The sequence below is a fragment of the Leptidea sinapis genome, chromosome 27 (assembly GCF_905404315.1).
Source record: "Leptidea sinapis chromosome 27, ilLepSina1.1, whole genome shotgun sequence".
NCBI lineage: Eukaryota > Metazoa > Arthropoda > Insecta > Lepidoptera > Pieridae > Leptidea > Leptidea sinapis.
In genome coordinates, this window is record NC_066291.1 from 8,375,251 (window position 1) to 8,396,355 (window position 21,105).

General features: G+C 36.3%; 3 protein-coding genes across 3 annotated transcripts in view; 2 read left to right on the forward strand and 1 right to left on the reverse strand.

Annotated features, from left to right (window-relative positions):
* LOC126972716 (protein 60A) overlaps positions 1-15,347 on the forward strand; it is a 30,025-nt gene extending 14,678 nt beyond the window's left edge. The window contains exons 2-7 of the mRNA XM_050819628.1: positions 4,161-4,350; positions 6,756-6,910; positions 8,322-8,516; positions 9,795-9,868; positions 12,507-12,641; positions 15,155-15,347. Coding sequence (XP_050675585.1) covers positions 4,161-4,350; positions 6,756-6,910; positions 8,322-8,516; positions 9,795-9,868; positions 12,507-12,641; positions 15,155-15,280 — 875 coding nt within the window. The 3' untranslated portion in view covers positions 15,281-15,347. The remainder of the gene's footprint in view (positions 1-4,160; positions 4,351-6,755; positions 6,911-8,321; positions 8,517-9,794; positions 9,869-12,506; positions 12,642-15,154) is intronic.
* Positions 568-3,000, forward strand: LOC126972718 (uncharacterized). Its single transcript, XM_050819630.1, has 2 exons — positions 568-1,193; positions 2,274-3,000. Exons 1-2 carry the CDS (start codon positions 867-869, stop codon positions 2,880-2,882), a joined length of 936 nt encoding a protein of 311 aa, XP_050675587.1. The 5' UTR covers positions 568-866; the 3' UTR covers positions 2,883-3,000.
* On the reverse strand, positions 986-3,643 carry LOC126972717 (putative nuclease HARBI1). Its single transcript, XM_050819629.1, has 2 exons — positions 3,016-3,643; positions 986-2,025 (listed from the first exon to the last, which is right to left on the reverse strand). The coding sequence occupies exons 1-2, from the start codon at positions 3,421-3,423 to the stop codon at positions 1,216-1,218; spliced, it is 1,218 nt and encodes a 405-aa protein (XP_050675586.1). The 5' UTR covers positions 3,424-3,643; the 3' UTR covers positions 986-1,215.
* Positions 15,348-21,105: the final 5,758 nt, after the last annotated feature.

The following is a 21,105-nucleotide window of genomic DNA, read 5'->3' on the forward strand; positions in this document are numbered from 1 at the left end:
CAATTCAAAATGGTCATATTATATTCATTACATATTTTTTTAACATTTACATTATATGTAAATGATACCAAATTGGTGGTGCAGAGTCTGGCATGGTCCTTAGCGCCTAAACTGTTTTGACTTTTGACACTTAACAGCGACATAACACAGATAATGTTTAGGTTTGAACATATTTTATTCACACTAACATCGTAAAAAAATCAAAATATTAGTCTATGGTAACGATAAACGATAAGGAATTCGAACTTTGTTAGAGTAGCATAGTTGCGATATATTCGGAGTATTATCGTATCGTTCCGAATGTATCGTTGTCGATTTTGCGAGTAGACCTCCTGAAGTGGCAGTGGGCAGGGCACATAGTTCGACGAACAGATGGCCGTTGGAGCAGTAAAGTCCTCGAATGGCGACCATGTACCGGAAGATGCAGTGATGGTAAACCCTCCACAAGATGGACCGACGATCTGGTCAAGATCACCAGATTACGTTGCAGGGCAGCACAGGACCGATCGTCGTGGAAAGCCAATACATACTACAGTATAAAGATGCCGTAATAAAAAAGCTATTGTCCTTATGGTGCTCCCACATTGCCGTTAGAAAATGTTTAATAACGTTAGTAAACATTTGTTAGCAAACATTTAATCACAAATAAATTTTCATGTTAGAAAATGTTTAGTAATGTTAGTAAAATGTGTTATCTTTTGTTTGTAAACATTTTATAAGGGTGATGGCGGGATAGGCGGTGCGGTGCGGTGGGGGTTAGAGTACGCAGGTCGCTGCGCGTGGTGTCTCGCTTGTCAGTTCCTTTGTGTCAGCGTGCATCGCTGTGCGTGTGTATTAGTGGTTGCGCGTGCGCCAAGCAATAAAATATGTCCGGTAATTGGAATAACGATGATGTTTACAAACTGATTGAAATGTTTCAAGCAAGAGAAGTACTATGGAACACGATGTCAGAGAGCTACAAAGACCGAAATAAAAAACACGATGCTTGGATGGAAATTGCCAGTGAATTTAATATGGATAAAAAAGTAATTGAAAAAAAGATTCGATCACTCGTAGGTCAATTTAACCGAGAATGTAAATCTAATAAATCTGGTGCAGGAGCTAATGAGTCAAGTAAATGGTTTGCATTTAAAAAACTCATGTTCCTTAAAGGCAAAAATATTCCAAGTTTAACTGTCGATGGAGGGTTGCAGGTGAGTTTTATTTTAACGTCTTTTAATAATATTTAGATGCCCAGTCCAAAAACCCTTCATTTGAAAAATATTCTGCGAATTCTTTTCTTATTTCTTTCCCATCATCTGTCAGGGATTCACATGCTTCAAGTGGTGTTAATTGCTGCTGTTCTAATCTCCATTGTCCATCGATACGTGTACCAGTTACTATGTCATCTCCATCATAGTATTGAGATGGAGCGTAAATCATGCTCGATTCAGTTTTTCTTATAAAATTATGCAGTAGCACGCATGTCATAATTAAAGTAGTAGTTTTTTCTGGATCTAATAATATTGTAGTTCGTAAAACTCTAAATCTGGCTGACAAAATCCCAAATGCGTTCTCTACTGTTCTCCTCGCACGACTCAGTCTATAACTGAAGATTCTTTCCTTAGAATTGCTATCCTGTGGTCCTGGAAAAGGTTTTAATAAGTGTTTTTGTAAAGGGAACGCATCATCTGTTACGAACACATAAGGAAGAGGTTTGTTTCTGCCTGGTAGTGAGCTGTCACTGGGTATTTTTAAACTATTGTCGTTAATTTTATTTCGAAATTTTGTGTTTGCGAAAACTCCGCCATCACTTATGCGTCCTTGGCAGCCAATATTCACGTACAGAAAGTTGTATTCTGCGTCCACTATCGCTAAAAGTACAACGCTGTAAAATCCTTTATAGTTGTAATATTCACTGCCGCTATCAATTGGCTTTTGTATGGCTACGTGCTTTCCATCGATACTTCCTAAGCAATTTGGGAAATTCCATTTTTCTTCAAATGAATTTGCCACGTGTAGCCACTCTTGAGGTGTTGTTGGTATCTGGAACAAAAATAGAAGATTAAGAAATAGGCGCGAAAAATAAATTTATAACTCGTTATTCTAACAAATTTTATTGGATATTTTTATTAAGTATGAAATATTAATAGAATACACTATAAAAAAATATGATTTCAGTTAAGGGTTGTTAAGTAATAGAAAAAGAAAATCGCGGTTATAGATTTTTTTACAATTTTAGCTAATTTGACGCGCCTATAACTTGAAATTATCGTTTAGTTCTATTCTTTCAGGGTAACGAAGAAAACAGAATTGCTTCAGAAAACACTCTCAGTTTGAACGAAACAGGAAATACTGTCACTGATGAAACTACGGGCACGCCTTTCGCCACCCCAAAACCATTTCGGAAAAGAAGACGGCCTGAAGTAGAACAAGATCCAACACAACAAGAAGCTGTAAATATTTTACAAAGAATGTACGAATCTAGAAAAAGCAGGGATGAAAATGACGCATTTGGAGAGTATGTCTCGATGAAACTGAAACAAATAAAAAACAGTCATGCTAAGAATACTGCTCAACATCACATTAACAATATTTTGTACAATGCGACAATGGGACAATATGATTTTCCAACAACCTTTACAGACCCAACCGCTAGTAGTTCCTGGGGATACAACTCTGAACCAAATCTATCCACTTTTTCGGAAAATAATGCTGACTGTAGCTCGAGAGGATACTACACCGCACCGAGTCCCTCGGCTTCATTTGAAACCAGTTCTTCGGATAACTCCAGGACACATACTCGTACCAGCGCAAGAACACAGAGTCCGTCTAATTTATCGGAATCAAGCCAAGATTCGACCCAATCATTAAACGATTTGTTGGAATCAATCAAAAATTAAAAAATACATGTTTGGTTTGTTAAGTATTAAAAAAATTATTAGTAAGGTAAGATAGGTACCTACCTAAAGTATGATTAGATTAGATCATATTAAAAGTAAATAAAAAAATAATTAAAAATGTTGTTTGACTTACCTGTATGTATTCCTTTAAAACCTCATTGAGAGCCTCGCACACTTCTGGTACGATAATAGATATCACTTGGTCTGACAACTTGAACACATTTCCAAGACTTTTATAACTGCTACCAGTTGCCAAAAATCTTAACGTTACCGCAAGTCTTTCCGTCACACTTACAGATTTTCTAAATGTAGTGTCTCGTTTGCCTATTTTTGCCCCAATTAAATTTTGTAGATATTCAAATTCGGAACTGTTCATTCTTATAAAATCTTTTAAGCAACCATCAATACCTAAATCCTTGAGATAGTCTGTGGCACTATATTTTCCTCTAGCTTTTAGCGTTTGGCGCATCCAATAAGAGCGCTTTTTCTTCTTTTTTAAACAAAAAATAAAAGCTATTCCAATGAGCAAATCTTCTTCCATTTTCGTGTAGACGTCCTCAGCCCTCAGAAGGCGAAACCAAACTGCGAGCCAATACTAGATGTTATAAAATGTTTAAACATTTTCCATCAATGTAGGAGCACTTATAACATGTAACAGTTTCTAACAAAGTGCAACAATTGTTAACATTTGTTAGTAAATGTTTTGGTGTTATAAAATGTTTACAAACATTTTATAACGGCAATGTGGGAGCACCATTAGGTAGTACGATATCTAGTTGGAGCGCAGCGGAGACCCATCCTTAATCTAAGCATTTATATGACAGTTATAATTATAGTCAGAAATATTTCAACATGAGTAAAACATTTATATTACTTTTTTTTAATAAAAATAAGAGTCGAGACGAGCAGGACGTTCAGCTCATACAATACAATGCACTGCCGCTCAGGATTCTTGAAATACCCAAAAATTCTGAGCGGCACTACAACTGCGCTCGTCGCCTTGAGTCAAAAGATATCAAGTCTCATTTGCCCAGTAATTTAGTTAAATTAAAGCTACGGCGCCCTTCGGACCGAAACACAGGAATGCTTTCACATTACTGCTTCACAGCAGAAATAAGCATTGTCGTGGTACCTATAATCCCCCACTGGTACAAAAAACAGTACTTATTAACTTTCTACCGGAAGCTTTCTTTTTATAATTTGTGATATATTGGAGAAATAACCACTCATACAATAGAGGTTGTAATAATATGACTAATTCTTCTTTGTCCACCACAGAACATCATTTAGGTGTGCTTCGACATGGACACGGTAGACACGTGTGGTTTGAAGTGACAGGCGCGCCCGGCGATGCCTCGTCGCTCATCACCGCGGAACTCCGTTTACACCAGTCAGCATCGCATACCGCGGAGCCGACAGATTTGTACACCGTGGTCGCGCATCGGGTGCTCAGTGTCGATAACTTGGGGTATGTACGTATTATCTTATCAAAGAATCATGACATAATCTTCTTATCGCCGCGTCCTGAAGGCGTGAGGGGGTAGCTAACCGGGGCTTGTTGCCCTTCGCAGCAGATATCTCTTGCTCCTCGTAGAAACGAGCGGGTTTTTTCAGTAGAAGCGGCACTCCATGCCTGTCATCTTCTTTTTTCCATAATAATTACCATTGAATAATGGTTATAAGTTATAATAACTTACTCATAACAATAGCAATTCAAATTAGTTTTTTTAATGATAATTAATAAATTAATATAATTTACGACATATTAAATCCCAGTAAACAAGTAAATTCACTAACTCCGGTGCCCTTCAAACTCAAACACGTTTTTTTTTATGGAAGAGGTGTTAAGTGTTCATCGCCGCTCATTCTCCTGCAACCAGAAGAGTCACAGGAGCGTTGCCGGCCTTTTAGAAGTGTGTAAGGGCTTTTTTCGACGCATCGTCTGGGAAAAATCGCGCAAGGAAATATATTCCATAATATGGTAATGCAGTGCTTACATACTATTGCATGAAAAAAGGTACCAAAGGAGTGGTTCCTTTACAGAAAATATTTAATAGAACTTCTTACAAACAAATTGTGAGTGTCGATATGTGTATGTTCAAGTTCACATAAACTCGACCTTGTTCTTTCATTAATTAACTGTCATCATTTGAAATAATTAATACAAATCTTAATCTGCTGCCGGTCATGGTTAGTTTCTCTAAGCCGCATTTATATTGGATCTCCATTAAAATATTATTAAGAATCCAGACATTGTATCATTCGCAAACGATCACGAATCTTTCTGAATATAGAAAACGCATATCTATTACCAAATCATTCATATAAATAAAATTTACCAATACGTCATCCCATCGATGGATTTTACAAGAGATCGATAGAGAGGCCAAAACATTACCAAGAGCAGGAAATATATTGAAATAGTAATCTGGTATCGCGAATTAAGGGTTATAAGATACCCTCAAGAAAAGAGCATATACGTACTTCAAATGGCAAATGGTAGAACTGCATCGCATCTCCAAGATAACTTTTTCAGATGTCCAAGGGCAGTGCTATTCATCTGCTTACCCTCAGCTGAGATACTTGGCTTTTAGGTTCCTTCGCTTATATAAAAATGCTCCATTATTACACTGAAATAGACCCTGTATCAAGTGCCAAGGCTTGGCTGGCAAACTGACAAATTCTTTCCTCAACCTGCGTCAGTTGCTCACAAGTAATCACCATGAGAGTAAGCGCTGGTTATTACTTGTGACACATCCTGTATAATATTAATCTAATATATTAAATTCTCGTGTCATGGTGTTAAACATTGAACTCCTCCGAAACGGCTTGACCGATTCTCATGAAATTTTGAGTGCATATTGGGTATTGAGTCTGAGAATCGGACAACATCTATTTTTCATCCCCCTCAATGTTAAGGGTGGTCCACACGATTTAATTTTTTGACTTTTTTCTTAAATTTGATTATGAGTCAGCATTAAAAAATACATACAACTTCAAATTTTCACCCATCTACGATCAACAGTTACTTTTGTATCGCGATTTTAATATCGGCCATACAACGTTTGCTGGGTCAGCTAGTATTTATATAAATTTAATGTGAATCTATACAATAAGATTGTTAATACTTTACATATAAGTACCGAAGAGGATGTAAATACTACGTAATTAGAGGTGGGACTGCCTAAGTACAAATTGAAATTTAGTTTAGTATGAAACGTACAGTGATTTGACATAAGTTTGAAACAGTAGTAATTACAGTATGGCGATTGGGGCCGACGTATAATCCGGCTGAGTTTGAAAGCGAACAGTTGCTTAAAACGTTATGGATTTCGGCTATCTCCGTTTATTACAAGATTATAGCTGTCATCTGTCAATATATGAATGACTGCACGTTTAATACAATCGAGTGAATTACTTTTTTCTTTCGCTAGGCTGATAAGTAGGTACTATACTATAATTGATGAAAAAACTATAGATAATAGAAGGTGTCTACACCAAATGTCACTAGAGGCTGCTGAAAACTAGTGTTATCGTGGTGCCTCAAGTGCATTGTGTATAGAGAGTCCACAAACAGAAGCTTAATATATAAATCCGATAACACTAAGCGAAAAATTTTAAACACTCCGACACAGTATATTTCCTTCACACTAATCACAAGAAACATAATCACATGAGATGTTGTGTGTTTAAATTCTCTTTGATTGAGTCAGCTTTTTTTTACAATACGCCGCGGAGTGTTATTGTGAATGTTGATTTTTTCTCTCAGTTCCATTTAACATAAGATTTATAGATACTATACCCACCTATATGTATTTTTTGTTGATAATAAAGTTATTTATTTCTTTCTGTTTATAATCTGTTTTGTTCCAGTGGCATGCAGATGGAGAAGGTGGCCGCGGTGAACACGAGCGCTGGGTCCGAAGGTTGGTTGGAGCTGAACGTGACGCTCGCGCTGGCGTCTTGGCTCGGAGCCCCGGCAGACAACCGCGGGTTCTTCGTCACCCTGCATCCACATTCTCAGCCAGGTATACTCATCATCATATAATATTAATAGCGAGCGGCTATCCGTAACTTCCCCTCAATATTTTTTACGTGGCAACATGTCCGTTAAAGTCAAAGTCTTCACCATTTTTTATAAAGCATTTAAATTTATTTATAGATAATGCCTGAACAGTCGCTGCAATCATCAATGATATATTTGTCAAAAAGTAAGCCTATTTGAATCAAAATTATAAATATTTAATTTAAATTACTCATCATCATCATCATCCGGAAGACGTCCGCTTCACAGCAGAAATAGGTCCAGCACTGTTTCGGTGTGAAGGGCGCCGTAGCTAGTGAAATTACGGAGCAAATGAGACTTGACATCTTATGTCTACGACGTCTTATGTCTGTCTCTGACGAGCACAGTTGTAGTGCCGCTCATAAATTTTGGGTTTTTCAATAATCTTGAGTGGCACTGCATTGTAATGGGCAGGGCGTATCAATTACCACCACCTGAGTGTCCTGCTCGTCTTATGTAATATTGAATAAAATATACATAAATACATATAAACATCTATGACTCGGAAACAAATATCCATATTCATCATATAAATGATTTCACCTACCGGGATTCGAACCCGAGTCCTCTAGCGCAGTAGGCAGGGTCACTAACAGTGGTTATATAGGTGGTCAAAATCAATGGATATTTCATAAAATGTATACACTTCTATAATAAAGTCCCAGCGACTGTTCAGGCATTATCTATAAATAAATTTAAATGCTTTATAAAAAATGGTTCTGTCGTAAATCCTATTACTCCACTGCTGAATATCTAAATGATCGGACAGCCTGGGACTAGATTGTGATTATTTTATAGCGATAGAAATGACTGTACAATATTGTATATTTTATTGAAAAGAGCGCAAAAAAAGTTATACTAAGATTTATGGGTCAATGTGTTTCGGTTGGCTTTAAGTGGTCAACAGCGCTGGTCGAGCTGACGAACGCAATCACGGTGCTCTCCCGAATTTTTGTTCTCAAAAATCAAGATTGGAGTCAATCTACGGCCGTTTTCAATAATCTATCTATCCTTAGTTTAACTTACTAGAGGTAGATAAATCTATCCTTTCACGCTTACTTACATTTCAATAACCTATCGACATAAAGCGTTGGACTATAACTATATTGGACATAACTATGGATATATAAGATCTTGTCATTAAACGGTGACAGCAATGTATCCGTAACTAGAGATACCTACGTTATTGAAAGCGGCCGCTAGAGGGCACTGACTGAGGTAAACGTCTTTTTGTCTTGTCAATTCTTCTTATTAAAAAAATTTCCTCTTTCTTAACACGCTCCCTTAGTCGCGTCTAGCTGAGCGTGGCATGAGGCATTTTGTGTAGTGTCTTTTTTAATAAATATATGTAGTTACGAATTTTTCTTTTCCAGAGCGACATGTGAAACCTGAAGAAATAGGCTTAGAGGAAACTCGTGGTCCTAACTCGGAGGGAAAACAGCCGTTCCTAGTGGCATTCTTCAAGAACGGACCTAAACTTGACACCGCAGGCGGCAGGCGAAAGCGTGAAGCTAGACGGTGGCGCTCTCACGGATATTCGGAGAACTATTTAAGGAATCCGTTAACAGGTTAGTAGGAATTTACGACCGTGGTATGTATACTACATAGTCATGCACGTGTGCGACACTTTAACGATAAGCTTACACATTTTTTGGACCCAGGAAAAAATTGTAAAAGGCATAAAGGCATAAAAGGTAATTATTTTCTCAAAATTGATTCCTTTAGAATTCTTTTTGATGTCATTTCTAATAACTACTAGATACTACTACCGCTTCGGAAACAAATGGCGCTCTGAGAGAGAAGAAGCGGCGCAAGAAACTCTCGTACAGTCATTTCTATTGCTATAAATAATCGCAATCTAGTCCCAGGCTGTCCGATCATTTAGATATTCAGCAGTGGAGTAATAGGATTTACGACAGAGCCATTTTTTTATAACACATATAAATTTATTTATAGATAATGCTTGAACAGTGGCTGGGACTTTATTATAGAAGTGTATACATTTACCCTTAAAGCTATTATGTATCTTATGAAGCCTTATTTCTAGTGTTATACTGTATGTATGTACTTTATTTATATTTAACGTATGACCTGTACAATATTTGTTGGTTGGTTTAACCAGTGGGAGGCTCCTTTGCCTCCGTAGAGGATGCCGGCTAGATTTTGGGTACCACAACGGCGCCTATTTCTGCCGTGAAGCAGTAAAGTGTAAGCATTACTGTGTTTCAGTGTGAAGGGCGCTGTAGCTAGTGAAATTACTGGGCAAATGAGACTTAACATCTTATGTCTCAAGTTGACGAGCGCAGTTATAGAACCGCTTAGAATTTTTGGGTTTTTCAATCATCCTAAGCGGTACTGCATTGTAATGGGCAGGGCGTATCATTTTCCATCAGCTGAACGTCCTGCTGGTCTCGTCCTTTATTTTAATTAAAAAAAATGCATGTATGCAATGAGACATGTAATTTTTAGAATGATATTATTGCGCCATTTTTGCGCTCTTCGTTACAAGTTTATGCAAAAATAAAAATTATACAACATGATAATAATACAGTGATAAAGTAATCACTTGTAACGACACCCAGACAAGAAAGGGAATTCAAATTCAAATTCAAATATTTTTTATTCAAAATAGGATAAAAAATCACTTATTGAACGTCAAAAACTACCACCCATTCAAAAGAGACTGCCTCAGACCTGAGAAGAATGGGCGCAAGAAACTCGGCGGACGAATATGCAATCTCTCCAGAAGGGATTAAACATATATCCCACTGTCCATCTTAATAGACAATAATAATACCACTCGTAAAAAACATGGTCGTAAAGTAACCCTTCCTTGTTTGTTACAGATACATCCCATTGGACAACTAGGAGCTGTGAGATTCAAACGTTATACGTTAGTTTCAAGGACTTGGAATGGCAGGTGTGGAGTACCATTCATTATAAAATATACATACTCTTTATCAGGGCCGGATTTAAACTTAATGCCGCCCCTGGGCACCGGAATAAAATCCGCCCCAATACTGGAATTTTACTTTAAGTAAAAATATAAAACACTAATTTAATTACTTTAATTCCATAAAATAAAAAAAATCGATTATTATTTTAAAACCTCCAAGGAAATAAATTGATTAAATCATTTTTATTATTAATTTTGACTAAACGTGCCAAAATTATAATTTACAAATAATGGATAAATTGAATTTCTTAAATTATCAATAATACCAAAAATTATTAATTAACAGAATTAATTAATTATATAGATAACACAATCTCGATAAGACTAATAAATTTTTTTCACTTTCAAAAATTTGCCGCCCTGGGCACTTGCCCCAACTGCCCCTAGTGTAAATCCACCGCTGCTCTTTATGTTAGCTGCGCCTGTATATTTTTATGGGATTTTACCCACTTCTAGGTGTACGATTTACTTGGTTAGACCTTGTATTCAGATAATCATTAAAATAATACCAACGCAAATACGATGTCAGAAGATATCAAGCCTATTAATTATAACTAAAATGCAGTTTTAATGCTTAACTATTAATTAATCAGTTTAACCCTTAAATAAAAATTAAAAATAACAAAAAGTAATAAAAAATATTGAAAGTAACTTAAAAATATTTCATAATGTATACACGGACGAGAAAAATAATAAGGACTCCGTGTCACCTTACATAACAGTGAGGCACCAAAACAAGCCGGTAAACATGTAAATGCATAGCCCCACGCATAAACCTATCTATCCTTAGTTTAACTTACTAGAGGTAGACAAATCTATCTTCTACGCTTACTTACATTTCAATAACCTATCGACATAAAGTATTGAAGTATAACTATATTGGACATAACTATGGATAGATTAGATCTTGTCATTAAACGGTGACAGCAATGTATCCGTAACTGAGATACGTTATTGAAAATGGCCGTTACACTACAAGCTGATCGGCCGCCATTATGATCGCAATAAAATATTTCAAAAATGCCGTAGTGCCTTGTGAAAAAGTGTAAAAACAATACTATAAAAGTATTTATGGATATATGATTATTTAAGGGAGAAATAATTGTGTAACTAGTATCCCCCGTAACCACATACACACTAGCATAAAGGTGCTTCACTTGCTAATATCACGGCGCGGAGTTTTTACTAGTCCGTGAATGTAAATGGTTAAAAAAACAAAATACAGTATCTAATAAAAATACTTGATACAATACGTTCACAATAACAACCTCAAAAAAAAGGCAACATGCATAAATAATAAATAATGCTTTTGTTTTATTTTTATTATTTCGTATTAAAATATTATAACAATGTATATTATAAGAAAACAAATACATATTACAGAAACGGGCAGCGTTTTTAAATAACCAATATATATACATGAGGGCCGTCCTTATTTTGGGTCAACACACCTGTCCGATCGCGTCTGGATAACGGGGCTAACTACCCCAGAATATGTTTATTTATCTTATATATAAAATTCTCGTGTTCCGGTGTTTGTAACCAAACTCCTCCGAAACGGCTAAAACAATTTGTTTGAAAATTTGTGTGTATATCGGGTACCTAGTTCTGAGAATCGGCCAACATCTATTTTTCATACCCCCAAAGCATAAGGGTGTGACTTTAATACATTTTTTTGACAATTTATTTTATTTTATTATGATCCAGCATTAAAAGTATATACAACTATAAAATTTTCGCCCGTCTACGATCAACATTTTTTTTGTATCGCGATTTTTATATTATTCTGTAACATCCACAGATACGTAATAGAGTTGCAAGATGGCAATCAAATACAATAATTCTAGTACGATAAATTTAATGTCGTTTCGTCATCTATTTTTTATATATTTAATATTTTAATCATTGATTTTTTTATAACTTTATATGGCAATACAACGTTTGCTGGGTCATCTAGTTGGGATATAAATATGTATCTCATCTCATCGCTGTGATGCCCACGTGAACTAACCGAGTGGGTGTGGTGTCAAATCCAGTAAACATCTTTGCCTGGAGCAACTCGACTGTTTTATGCAGAATACTCCAAAGATAGCATGTACCTTTTTTAATATTCCTCTCTAACTGCGCGATGTCGTGGGTGTTTAAGAACCGCGCAAAATAATTACCTTAAAATAATTTATGATATTTAAGTGAGGGTTTTCACTTTAAAAACATAACATATTGTTTAGATTTGCAAGAGCGACATCTCAAGTCAATTTCCTAATAAACAAATATTGGCAATAGCAGGTTATCAACTGTAAAGTAGATCCTGTAGATGAAGCCCCAACCTTAGAGTTGAACAAAAGCATACTAGATTTTATCAATGATACGTCACTCGAACGGTTAGCTCAGTTTTAAGAGCACGAGAGGTCGCGGGTTCGAGTCCCGCATCGATTTTATGAAAAATTTTGTTTTCAAATTTTATTTACAAACTTACAATGCCCACCAATTTTACTAGATACAAATAGATTTTTATAGAGTCCTTTTAAAATGTACGGACGTGCACAAATTTTAAAATTAATCACTACACTTGAAACAGAAGTAAGCGAAACCAATTTCACAGGACTGGATTATTGCCCCCGAAGGATATGGCGCTTTCTACTGCAGCGGAGAGTGTAACTTCCCTTTGAACGCACACAAAAATGCAACTAACCACGCCATTGTCCAGACGTTAGTTCATCTGTTGAACCCTACTCAGGTACGCTGTTAAATATTATTTTTATTCTCTTTTGTATATATCTAACAGTATAAATTTCAGTTGTATTTATACAGATTATCTAAAATACTATGGAGGTTTAAAATACTATGTTACTTAAGAAGAGTTATTAGTTTTTGGCCATTCTTTCGATTGGCATCATAAAAGTAGGGGTGTTTTTTTTTTTACATTTAAGTCAGTTCGATTTCCAGACGAGGCAAGTAATTTTTAGAAAATCTTTGAATGCAGAAGTACTAACTTTTAAAAATAACATAAAGTCTTCTTTCAGTATTATAGCCTATCTTCGATATTTAAGGTAATTTCCCTTCATGTCCCATAACTTTGGGACACCTGTATATGTTTGTGTAAATTCCAAATATATCCTATATTATGTTCATTTATTGCCTTATGGCAACTTATATACAAATTGTAACCTTATGTGGTTTAAGTGCAATAAAGTATTTTCATTCATACGCTGGTTTTCACACAAAAATATATTTTTACTGTTTTCAATTTGTGAATCATTGACGTTACGTTCAAAGCTCTTTTGATTAAGCTAACGACAACAATCCAGCTTATTAAATTTTTAAAACTTTCGTGATATATTTTAAACTATTTTTATTTGAAACGGTTTCACTCACGTTCAAGCTGTGTAGGCACTGGTTTCGGACTAGTGGGAGGGCCTTAAGGCGACACTAAATGCCAGCGACCTTGAGCGATATGAGTTCACAGCTGCCGGCCCGTCAGCTATGTAACAAAGCCGATATTTTCAAAATTCTTAGGTGGAAAACAGTTTATATGCTTACAATTCTCGTTATTCACTACTTATCTGAATAAATGAACCTACACAAAAAAGTACAAGCTATAAGAATAACTTTTCTGAGAGAAGTACCAAAAAAATGCGTCACGCCATGCCAAAAAACTTGTTTAACTTCAAAGAAAAGTGGTAGTTCAAAAAGGCTCGGCAGTGTTAACTGTAACCAACAGCAAGCATTAGCAACCTACAAATAAGACTTAAGGATATGTGTAACAGGATTAAGTAGTGTTCATAGCTCCAAATGCTACATTTTCACCACAAAACTTTTCTAAAAACACCATGTTTGCGTGTTTTCTGCTTACTCTTCGCCTTAATCAGAGTGAGTTAATGAGTTCGCGGTCGCACCCATTCTAGCACTGCGTACTTGAGCTCGCAGCGCGCGGCTTGACAGGGCGGGGGGCGCCTGCAGTGATGACGAACACGGCGGAGCGACGATAACAATCGTGCTATAACCGCTTGTTATTCACGCGAGCACAAAATATACTCACAATGTCCGTCCACTTGAATAATCGGAGGCACTATGTGTCTTATTAGGACGCGCGTTCAACAGCACGGGTTTCCTAATAGGTGTCCCTTGTCATTTAAGATTTACAGCGGCACTGCATTTCAAAAAACTTTGCTTGGCACAAAGTGCTTTTTGCGGGCCAACATTTTGACGTCATCAAACCAAATATAATGTTTGGTGTTGGATTTGACGGCATCTTCTGCCACCTCTGAGGTGTTGGTGTCTATTTTGCGCACACTGCCGATGTGCTCGGATATCCTAGTTTCGTTGTTGCCTTTTCCAATCTATCTTTTGCCGCACTCGTATGGAATTTCGTTGATCGGCCCGAAACTCGTCAGTACCTACACCAGCTGTTGAACGTGAGTGAAGCTGTTTTAAATATTTTACTGTGTTATTACAAAAAAGTTAAACATGTGTTGAAAACTTGTTTTAAATAAGTTCTATTACAATTCTGTCTTTCTGTTGTTTAGCGTTCAACAATCTTTAGAAATTGCTTATATTTAAACACGAGTCGAAGCTTGTAATATATATTCAAGGAAGATATACCCCCTTATTCATAATAGTCTGCTAACTTAATTCTCACTCTGTCTTCTTCTATTGACCTAAGTCAGAATGAGAAAAAACACTCCTTAACGGCTGTTTTAAGTTAGCGGACCATTAATAATAATAATGGGGTTAGATTATACGATGACAGATACTTATATCATTTAGGTATACATCTAGACATATGACAGCTGTGAAAACGTCGAAAACAATTTAATGTAGAATTAACTTCTATTTTGAGCGAACGAACGACACTTCACGAACACTTCAAAGTGTCATACAAATCGCGAGTGTAAGACGTAGCTTGTCACGCACACTAATGTATAAAACCTGGCCTGTTTTTACCGGTTTTCTAACAGCAAGAGGCTCTTTATAGATTACAGCTGACAAAAATCGCGTTCCGTTCCTTTTTTTCCTGTACATTTCAGTTTATGTTGTGCTTAACGACGTTTAAGTTAAACACAAGCTAAACACTGTCTTGTAATAGAAAGAGATAAACATCATTATAGACGTCGTTATTGTTAGGTCACTGACGTTATTATAATTATGTCACTGTTTACCAAAACACGTGTCTAAGCCATGTTTAAATATTTTTTTGGAAATAACACCGATATAGTCCAGCTTATGTTTAAAAAAATTGTAATATTCCAGGTGCCGAAACCATCATGTGCTCCAATCAAATTGTCGCCGATATCCGTCCTATACTACACAGATGACTCGAATGTAATACTACGTAAATACAAAAATATGGTCGTTAAAAGTTGTGGGTGCCATTAATTAACTGTTTAATTCACAAATAAACTAGTCTATAATCCATCCAATTACGATAGTTAGATAAATAATTGTAATCATTGTGAATATTTCCTGATAAATTTCTACTTCCTACCCACGGACTAGTAAAAAAATAAGGACTCCGTGTCACCTTACATAACAGTGTAGCACCGAAACAAGCCGATTAACGTGTAAATACATAGCCCCACGCACACACTTACGCTACTACAGGCCGATAGGCGGCCATTATGAGAATTGTCATCGTCTGTGACAGATCAGTTTGCGTCTCAATGAAATATTTTAAATATTTTTACAGCCGTGTGTTGTGAAAAAGTGTAAAAACGATCCTTTATAAGTATTTGTGGCCATATGTGATTATTTAAGGGAGAAAAAATTGTGTAACTAGTATCCCCGTAACCGCACACACACTAGAATAACGGTGATTCACTTGCTAATATCACGGCGCGGAGTCCTTCTTTTTTTTACTCGTCCATGTTCAGGTGGAATTTATTTTAAATATTATGAATTGATAAAATATGACAATGGAAAGTAATATTAATTGAGTTATTGTTAATAAATATTCTCTTGTTTGAACAAAAACTGTGCTTACACTATTTTATATTAAGATGCCAATAACACATTATTATTTTAAGATGTTTTATTACGTAGGTATGTAAACTGGATGTTTTCAATACTGACCATAAAGGTAGGTCCAGAGGTACTCACAATATTCTGTGATTGACTATTTATATGTTATTTAAAATTAAGTTTAATAGTAAAGTACCTAAACTGAACGCTTTATAGACACTTGCACGACGCTCTCGGTTTTATATTCATAATGTTTTTTTTTTATTTCGTAGTGTGCTTACGATTATCTGCCGTACATCCGACATCGCCTTGATTAGCCTCTGTTCAGTTAGCATCAGGTTAAACAAATATAAGTGTATAATTTTTTTTTTTAATTAATTAATTTTATTACGGTCCGGTAAATGACACAACCAAAAGATAGAGTATTTAGATATGATATGTTTTTTGCTTATCTATACATATATATTATAAAAACGTAGTAAAGTATAAACTGTGTTTTGAATATTTTTTGAGGAAAAGAAAAAAGGAGTTCACCCTTAGCATAAAACTGTTCATACCCATACTTGATATGATCAGCGCTGGTCTTCCGGAGAACCCCAGGTGGTCTAGCGGCTTTTAAAAGAATAGACCCATAGAAAAAGAATATAAGAATAAACCCGACATACTAGTGTATAGATCTTTTGTCTTTTTAATGCAAACTTTGTATGAATATTAACAAAAGTCGCAGGCATCAGTTAGTTTTTCAGTATGAGCGTCATGCAATTGTGAATGAATATTTGTAATTCATGTGCCAATTATATAATGAGTCAATGATGTAGCTTTAAATGTCTACTGTAATAAGTGGCTAAATAAACAATTTTATATTATTTTATTGTAAACTTATTGTGTTTTAATTGGAATTCAAATTCGGTATTTATTTTTATTAAAATTCTTCTTGAATTATCTGAATGTTATTTAGCATAACCGATGAAACAGAATTGCCGTTGCAGTAAAACGGTATAGAAAACCTGGCTGATCTGTGTGTATGTATAATCCTGCTTCCGAGAAGTAGGGCGTACAGGTAAATAATTCCAGATCACTTGGTAACGCCGTATTTGTTGGCTGTTGCCAAATTATCCGAACAATTAATATTATTAGTACATCCATAAATACATAGAAAATATCCGCACCCCTTGGACTACAAGCTATGATCAGTCACAGAAGACATGGCCTTGAAGCAGGCGATATTTCGACATCGTATCGCTTAAGAAATTTGTATTCTACCCAGCACTAACTAAATTAGATTTGTGACCGGACATAAAAAGCTCGCATTAAATTGCCAAAAATAGTCATTTTGAAAAGAATTCTTTTAAATTTATTGTTGTGACTTTAATAAATAAATGCATATCAGTTTAAGAGTTTATGAGAAAGCTCATGGTCGCTCAGAGGGCAATGGAATTTCCCTGCTGCCAGAAATCGGATCAAAAATGAGGAGTTCCGTAGGAGAACCAAAGTTACCGTCCAAATGATTGCGAAACTGAAGTGGCAGTGGGCAGGGCACATAGTTCGACGGACAGATGGCCGTTGGGGCAGTAAAGTCCTCGAATGGCGACCACGTACCGGAAGACGCAGTGTAGGTAGGCCCCCCACAAAATGGACCGACGATCTGGTCAAGATCGCCGGAATACGTTGGATGAGGGCAGCGCAGGATCGATCGTCGTGGAAATCTTTGGGGGAGGCCTTTGTCCAGCAGTGGACGTCACCCGGCTTATGATTGTGTGATGATGAAGTTTAAAAGGAATTTATGACCACACTAGGAATGAAATGTTAATTGGTATAGTTGCAAGTTCTGCTAAAGTTTTCGCAGTTAGACATAAAGTAAATAACATCATAAATTAATACTAAATCACTACTTATTGGCTGGTTTTCATTCGGATATGCTCTACCTTTAACAGAAACTTTACAGTTGCTGGTTATTAAAGTTGTTGAAGAAACCGATTTAGAACGCTTCTGTTTGTCATTTGTTAGAATACTATTATCTTAGGTGGTCAATCTTAGGAAAATATCGTAACTCTATATTTGTTCAATAATAATACTTATAAAACCTTAATAATCTACTGTTTGGTCGGTTTGCTCGTCTCGTATTGATTCTTGCAAAATACACCGTCGTAATGGTCTATTAAACAATGCTCCAAAGGAATAATAAATATATCTTTTTTTATTTCAACACCCAAATTTAATTTGGCCACTCATTCCGATATATAGTTTTCAGAAAGCTCCTTACGAACCTACATATTATATTTACTGCAAATACAGAATTAAAAGTTGATACTAAAATGTTAGTAGGTATTCGCAAGCAGAGCTTCTTTTTTTACGAAAATAAGGGCGACAGGAGCAGTACGTTCAGCTGTTGTTAATTGATACGCCCTACCCATTACATCGCAGTACCGTTCAGGATTCTTGAGAAACCCAAAAATTCTGAGCGGCACTACAATTGCGCTCGTCACCTTGACACATAAGATGTTAAGGCCCAGTAATTTCAGACCGAAACACAGAAATGTTTACACATTACTGCTTCATGACAGAAATAGGATACATTAATAGTAATATTCATGATTCAGGCTAGCGTATCGAGTTCATTACAATATGTAACAAATATTCTTATAAATATATAAATATTAATATCTTTATTGCAGGCATAAAATCCCATACACAATATTGAGTCGTACAAATAAAATAGTATACAAATACAATTATATATTTTTTTTTACATTTATTTAACTCAGGGCCGATTTTTCAATCCTCAGATAAATCACCAGATAACTATCGAGAGAATAAAATTAACTTACTGTTTATCTAACGATTAAAAGTTTTGAATTTTTCAATCGCTTTTTATCCAAAGAATAGTTGTCTGTGGTATTGTCGAAGCAACTTCACACTTCATACGTGCAAGCGAGATGGACATTTATATTATTTAACGCATAAGACAGAGAAATGTCAAAGGTTGCTTGTTTGACATTAGACATTGATCACAACAATTAATAACAACAAACCTTTTATTCATTCGTTTATTTGTTCAGTTTATTTCAATTTAAAATTGTTTTCGTGGTCCTTACTTCTTGAGGAAATGGATTTCTTCTTCAATCGCGAAGTCGTCAATTGTCTCAAAAATATACATTATAATATTATAATTTCTACTATATTAGATAGTTATAACATAAATTACGCGTGTTGTCGTCAAATAATGATAGTTATTAGAACATAGAATTAAGAATAGATAATACACTTATTAGTTATATACAAATATAGCCTAAAAAACTTATAAACACGTCCTAAGTATCCCACCGATAGCTCTTAACCGGCTCCCAAAGGGGCCGATAAATATAATCACCCGATATAGTCTTAATTCGTTCGATAACTTCTATCTGCCTGTTGCAAAATTCGAAATTGCGCTATCCGTCGAATTTCTCTTATCTAGTTGTATAACTGAGGATTGAAAAATCGGCCCTCAGTCAGATAAAAGCATAAAGAAAACAGCTTTGTGTCCAAAGCTATTTTCTATTTACTTCCCGGTGTGTCGAGAGCCAATGGGCTATCATTGGACTACGCAGGTCCTGGCCCACCACCTGGAGGATGCTGTTACCAGAGCTACGCAATCTTTCCCAGAAGGAAGATATACGAGCTCTGATGTAAGCAAAGAAATCGGAAATTCCCGCCTCGGCGATGATCGACGCGCTGCAGTACCGCGGTAACTTCATAAGAATGTGATATGCATCATTATAGTTCACCCTTACGGTGCTGAAGGACGCCCTCTTGTATCGGTACCATAACTGGCAGGTATAGAAATACTAGCAGTATGCCCTGAAGAGGATGCCCTTCACTTTATCACTGCATTTAGCAAATCTGCGCGCGAGCATGTTGCACCGAACCGACAATGCCCGCCTTTCCCGCTCAATGTCGAGATCGTCCTTGCGATCGTCAGTGACAATGTGTCCAAGGTATTTGAACTGCTCAACAACTCGAACCTATGTTCCATTCAAATACACTTCGGGAACTTTCTCTGGACCCTTTCCCGCTTTGAAAACAAGCATTTTAGTCTTCGTGACATTGTTCTTCAGTCCGTGAGAGTTGGCATAACTCTCACAGACTGACAATAATTTTCTGAGACCTTTGATCGACGGGCTAAGGAACACCATATCGTCAGCATAGCTCAGGTTGTTAAAGCAAACACCATCGATATGGCAGCCGACTCCAGTGCTCCTCAGCCCGCCTATCAGGTCGTTAACGTACACGTTAAAAAGGTCCGGAGAGGTTAGTCCACCCTGACGAACCCCGCCTTCTGACCTATAGGCATCAGAGGTCGTGTCGCCCCACCTCACATGAATCGTTTGTACCCCGTATCAGTATCTCAACACCTCTATCACTGATTCAGGGACACCTGAGGCGCGCAATTTGCTCCAGCGGATTTCATAATTCACTGGATCAAATTCGCGGCATGGATCCAGAAAGCAGGCATAAACAGATGTGTTACAGCTCACATCATCCTACATACTAAGCTAGAGGTCCCGGGTTCGAATCCTGTAGGTGCAAGCATTTATATGATGAATATGGATGTTTGTTTCCGAGTCATGGATGTTTAAATGTATGTATGTATATTTATATATATGTTTATATGAATTTATGTATGTTTAAGTAAGTATATTGTATTAAATATATCATTGTCTTGTAACCCATAACACAGGCTATATATGCTTAACTTGGGGCAAGATAATTTGTGTGAAAAGTGTGTCAATATTATATTATATTATTATATCATAGTCAACTTAATGTAGTAGCACATTAGGATATACAAATAGTGTTTGACAGACACCACTGAACACTAGGGTTGCCATCTTTTTCTTCAAAAAGCAGCCTAGCAAAACTCTCTAAGAAAAAAGTAATCGTATGAAATGTGCAGTCATTGACAGATTGACAGATGACGGATGTAATCTTGTAAAAAACGGAGATGCGAGATGCGAAACTTATAGGCAAGCGCGCCATGAAATAAGTGCCTATTGGGAAAGTATTTATTTGTCTTATGTAAATGAGTGTGATGTTATATTAAAAAGATTATTTAAGCGTACTCTATTAGTCTTATAGATTATAGAGTACACATACCTGCTCTCTAAAACCAGCTGATCCACAAATGATCAACGACCGACAGGCAGGTTTTCGCCATGGTCGGCATAGAAATGCTCTACATTCTAGCGCTCTACAAAGTGGAG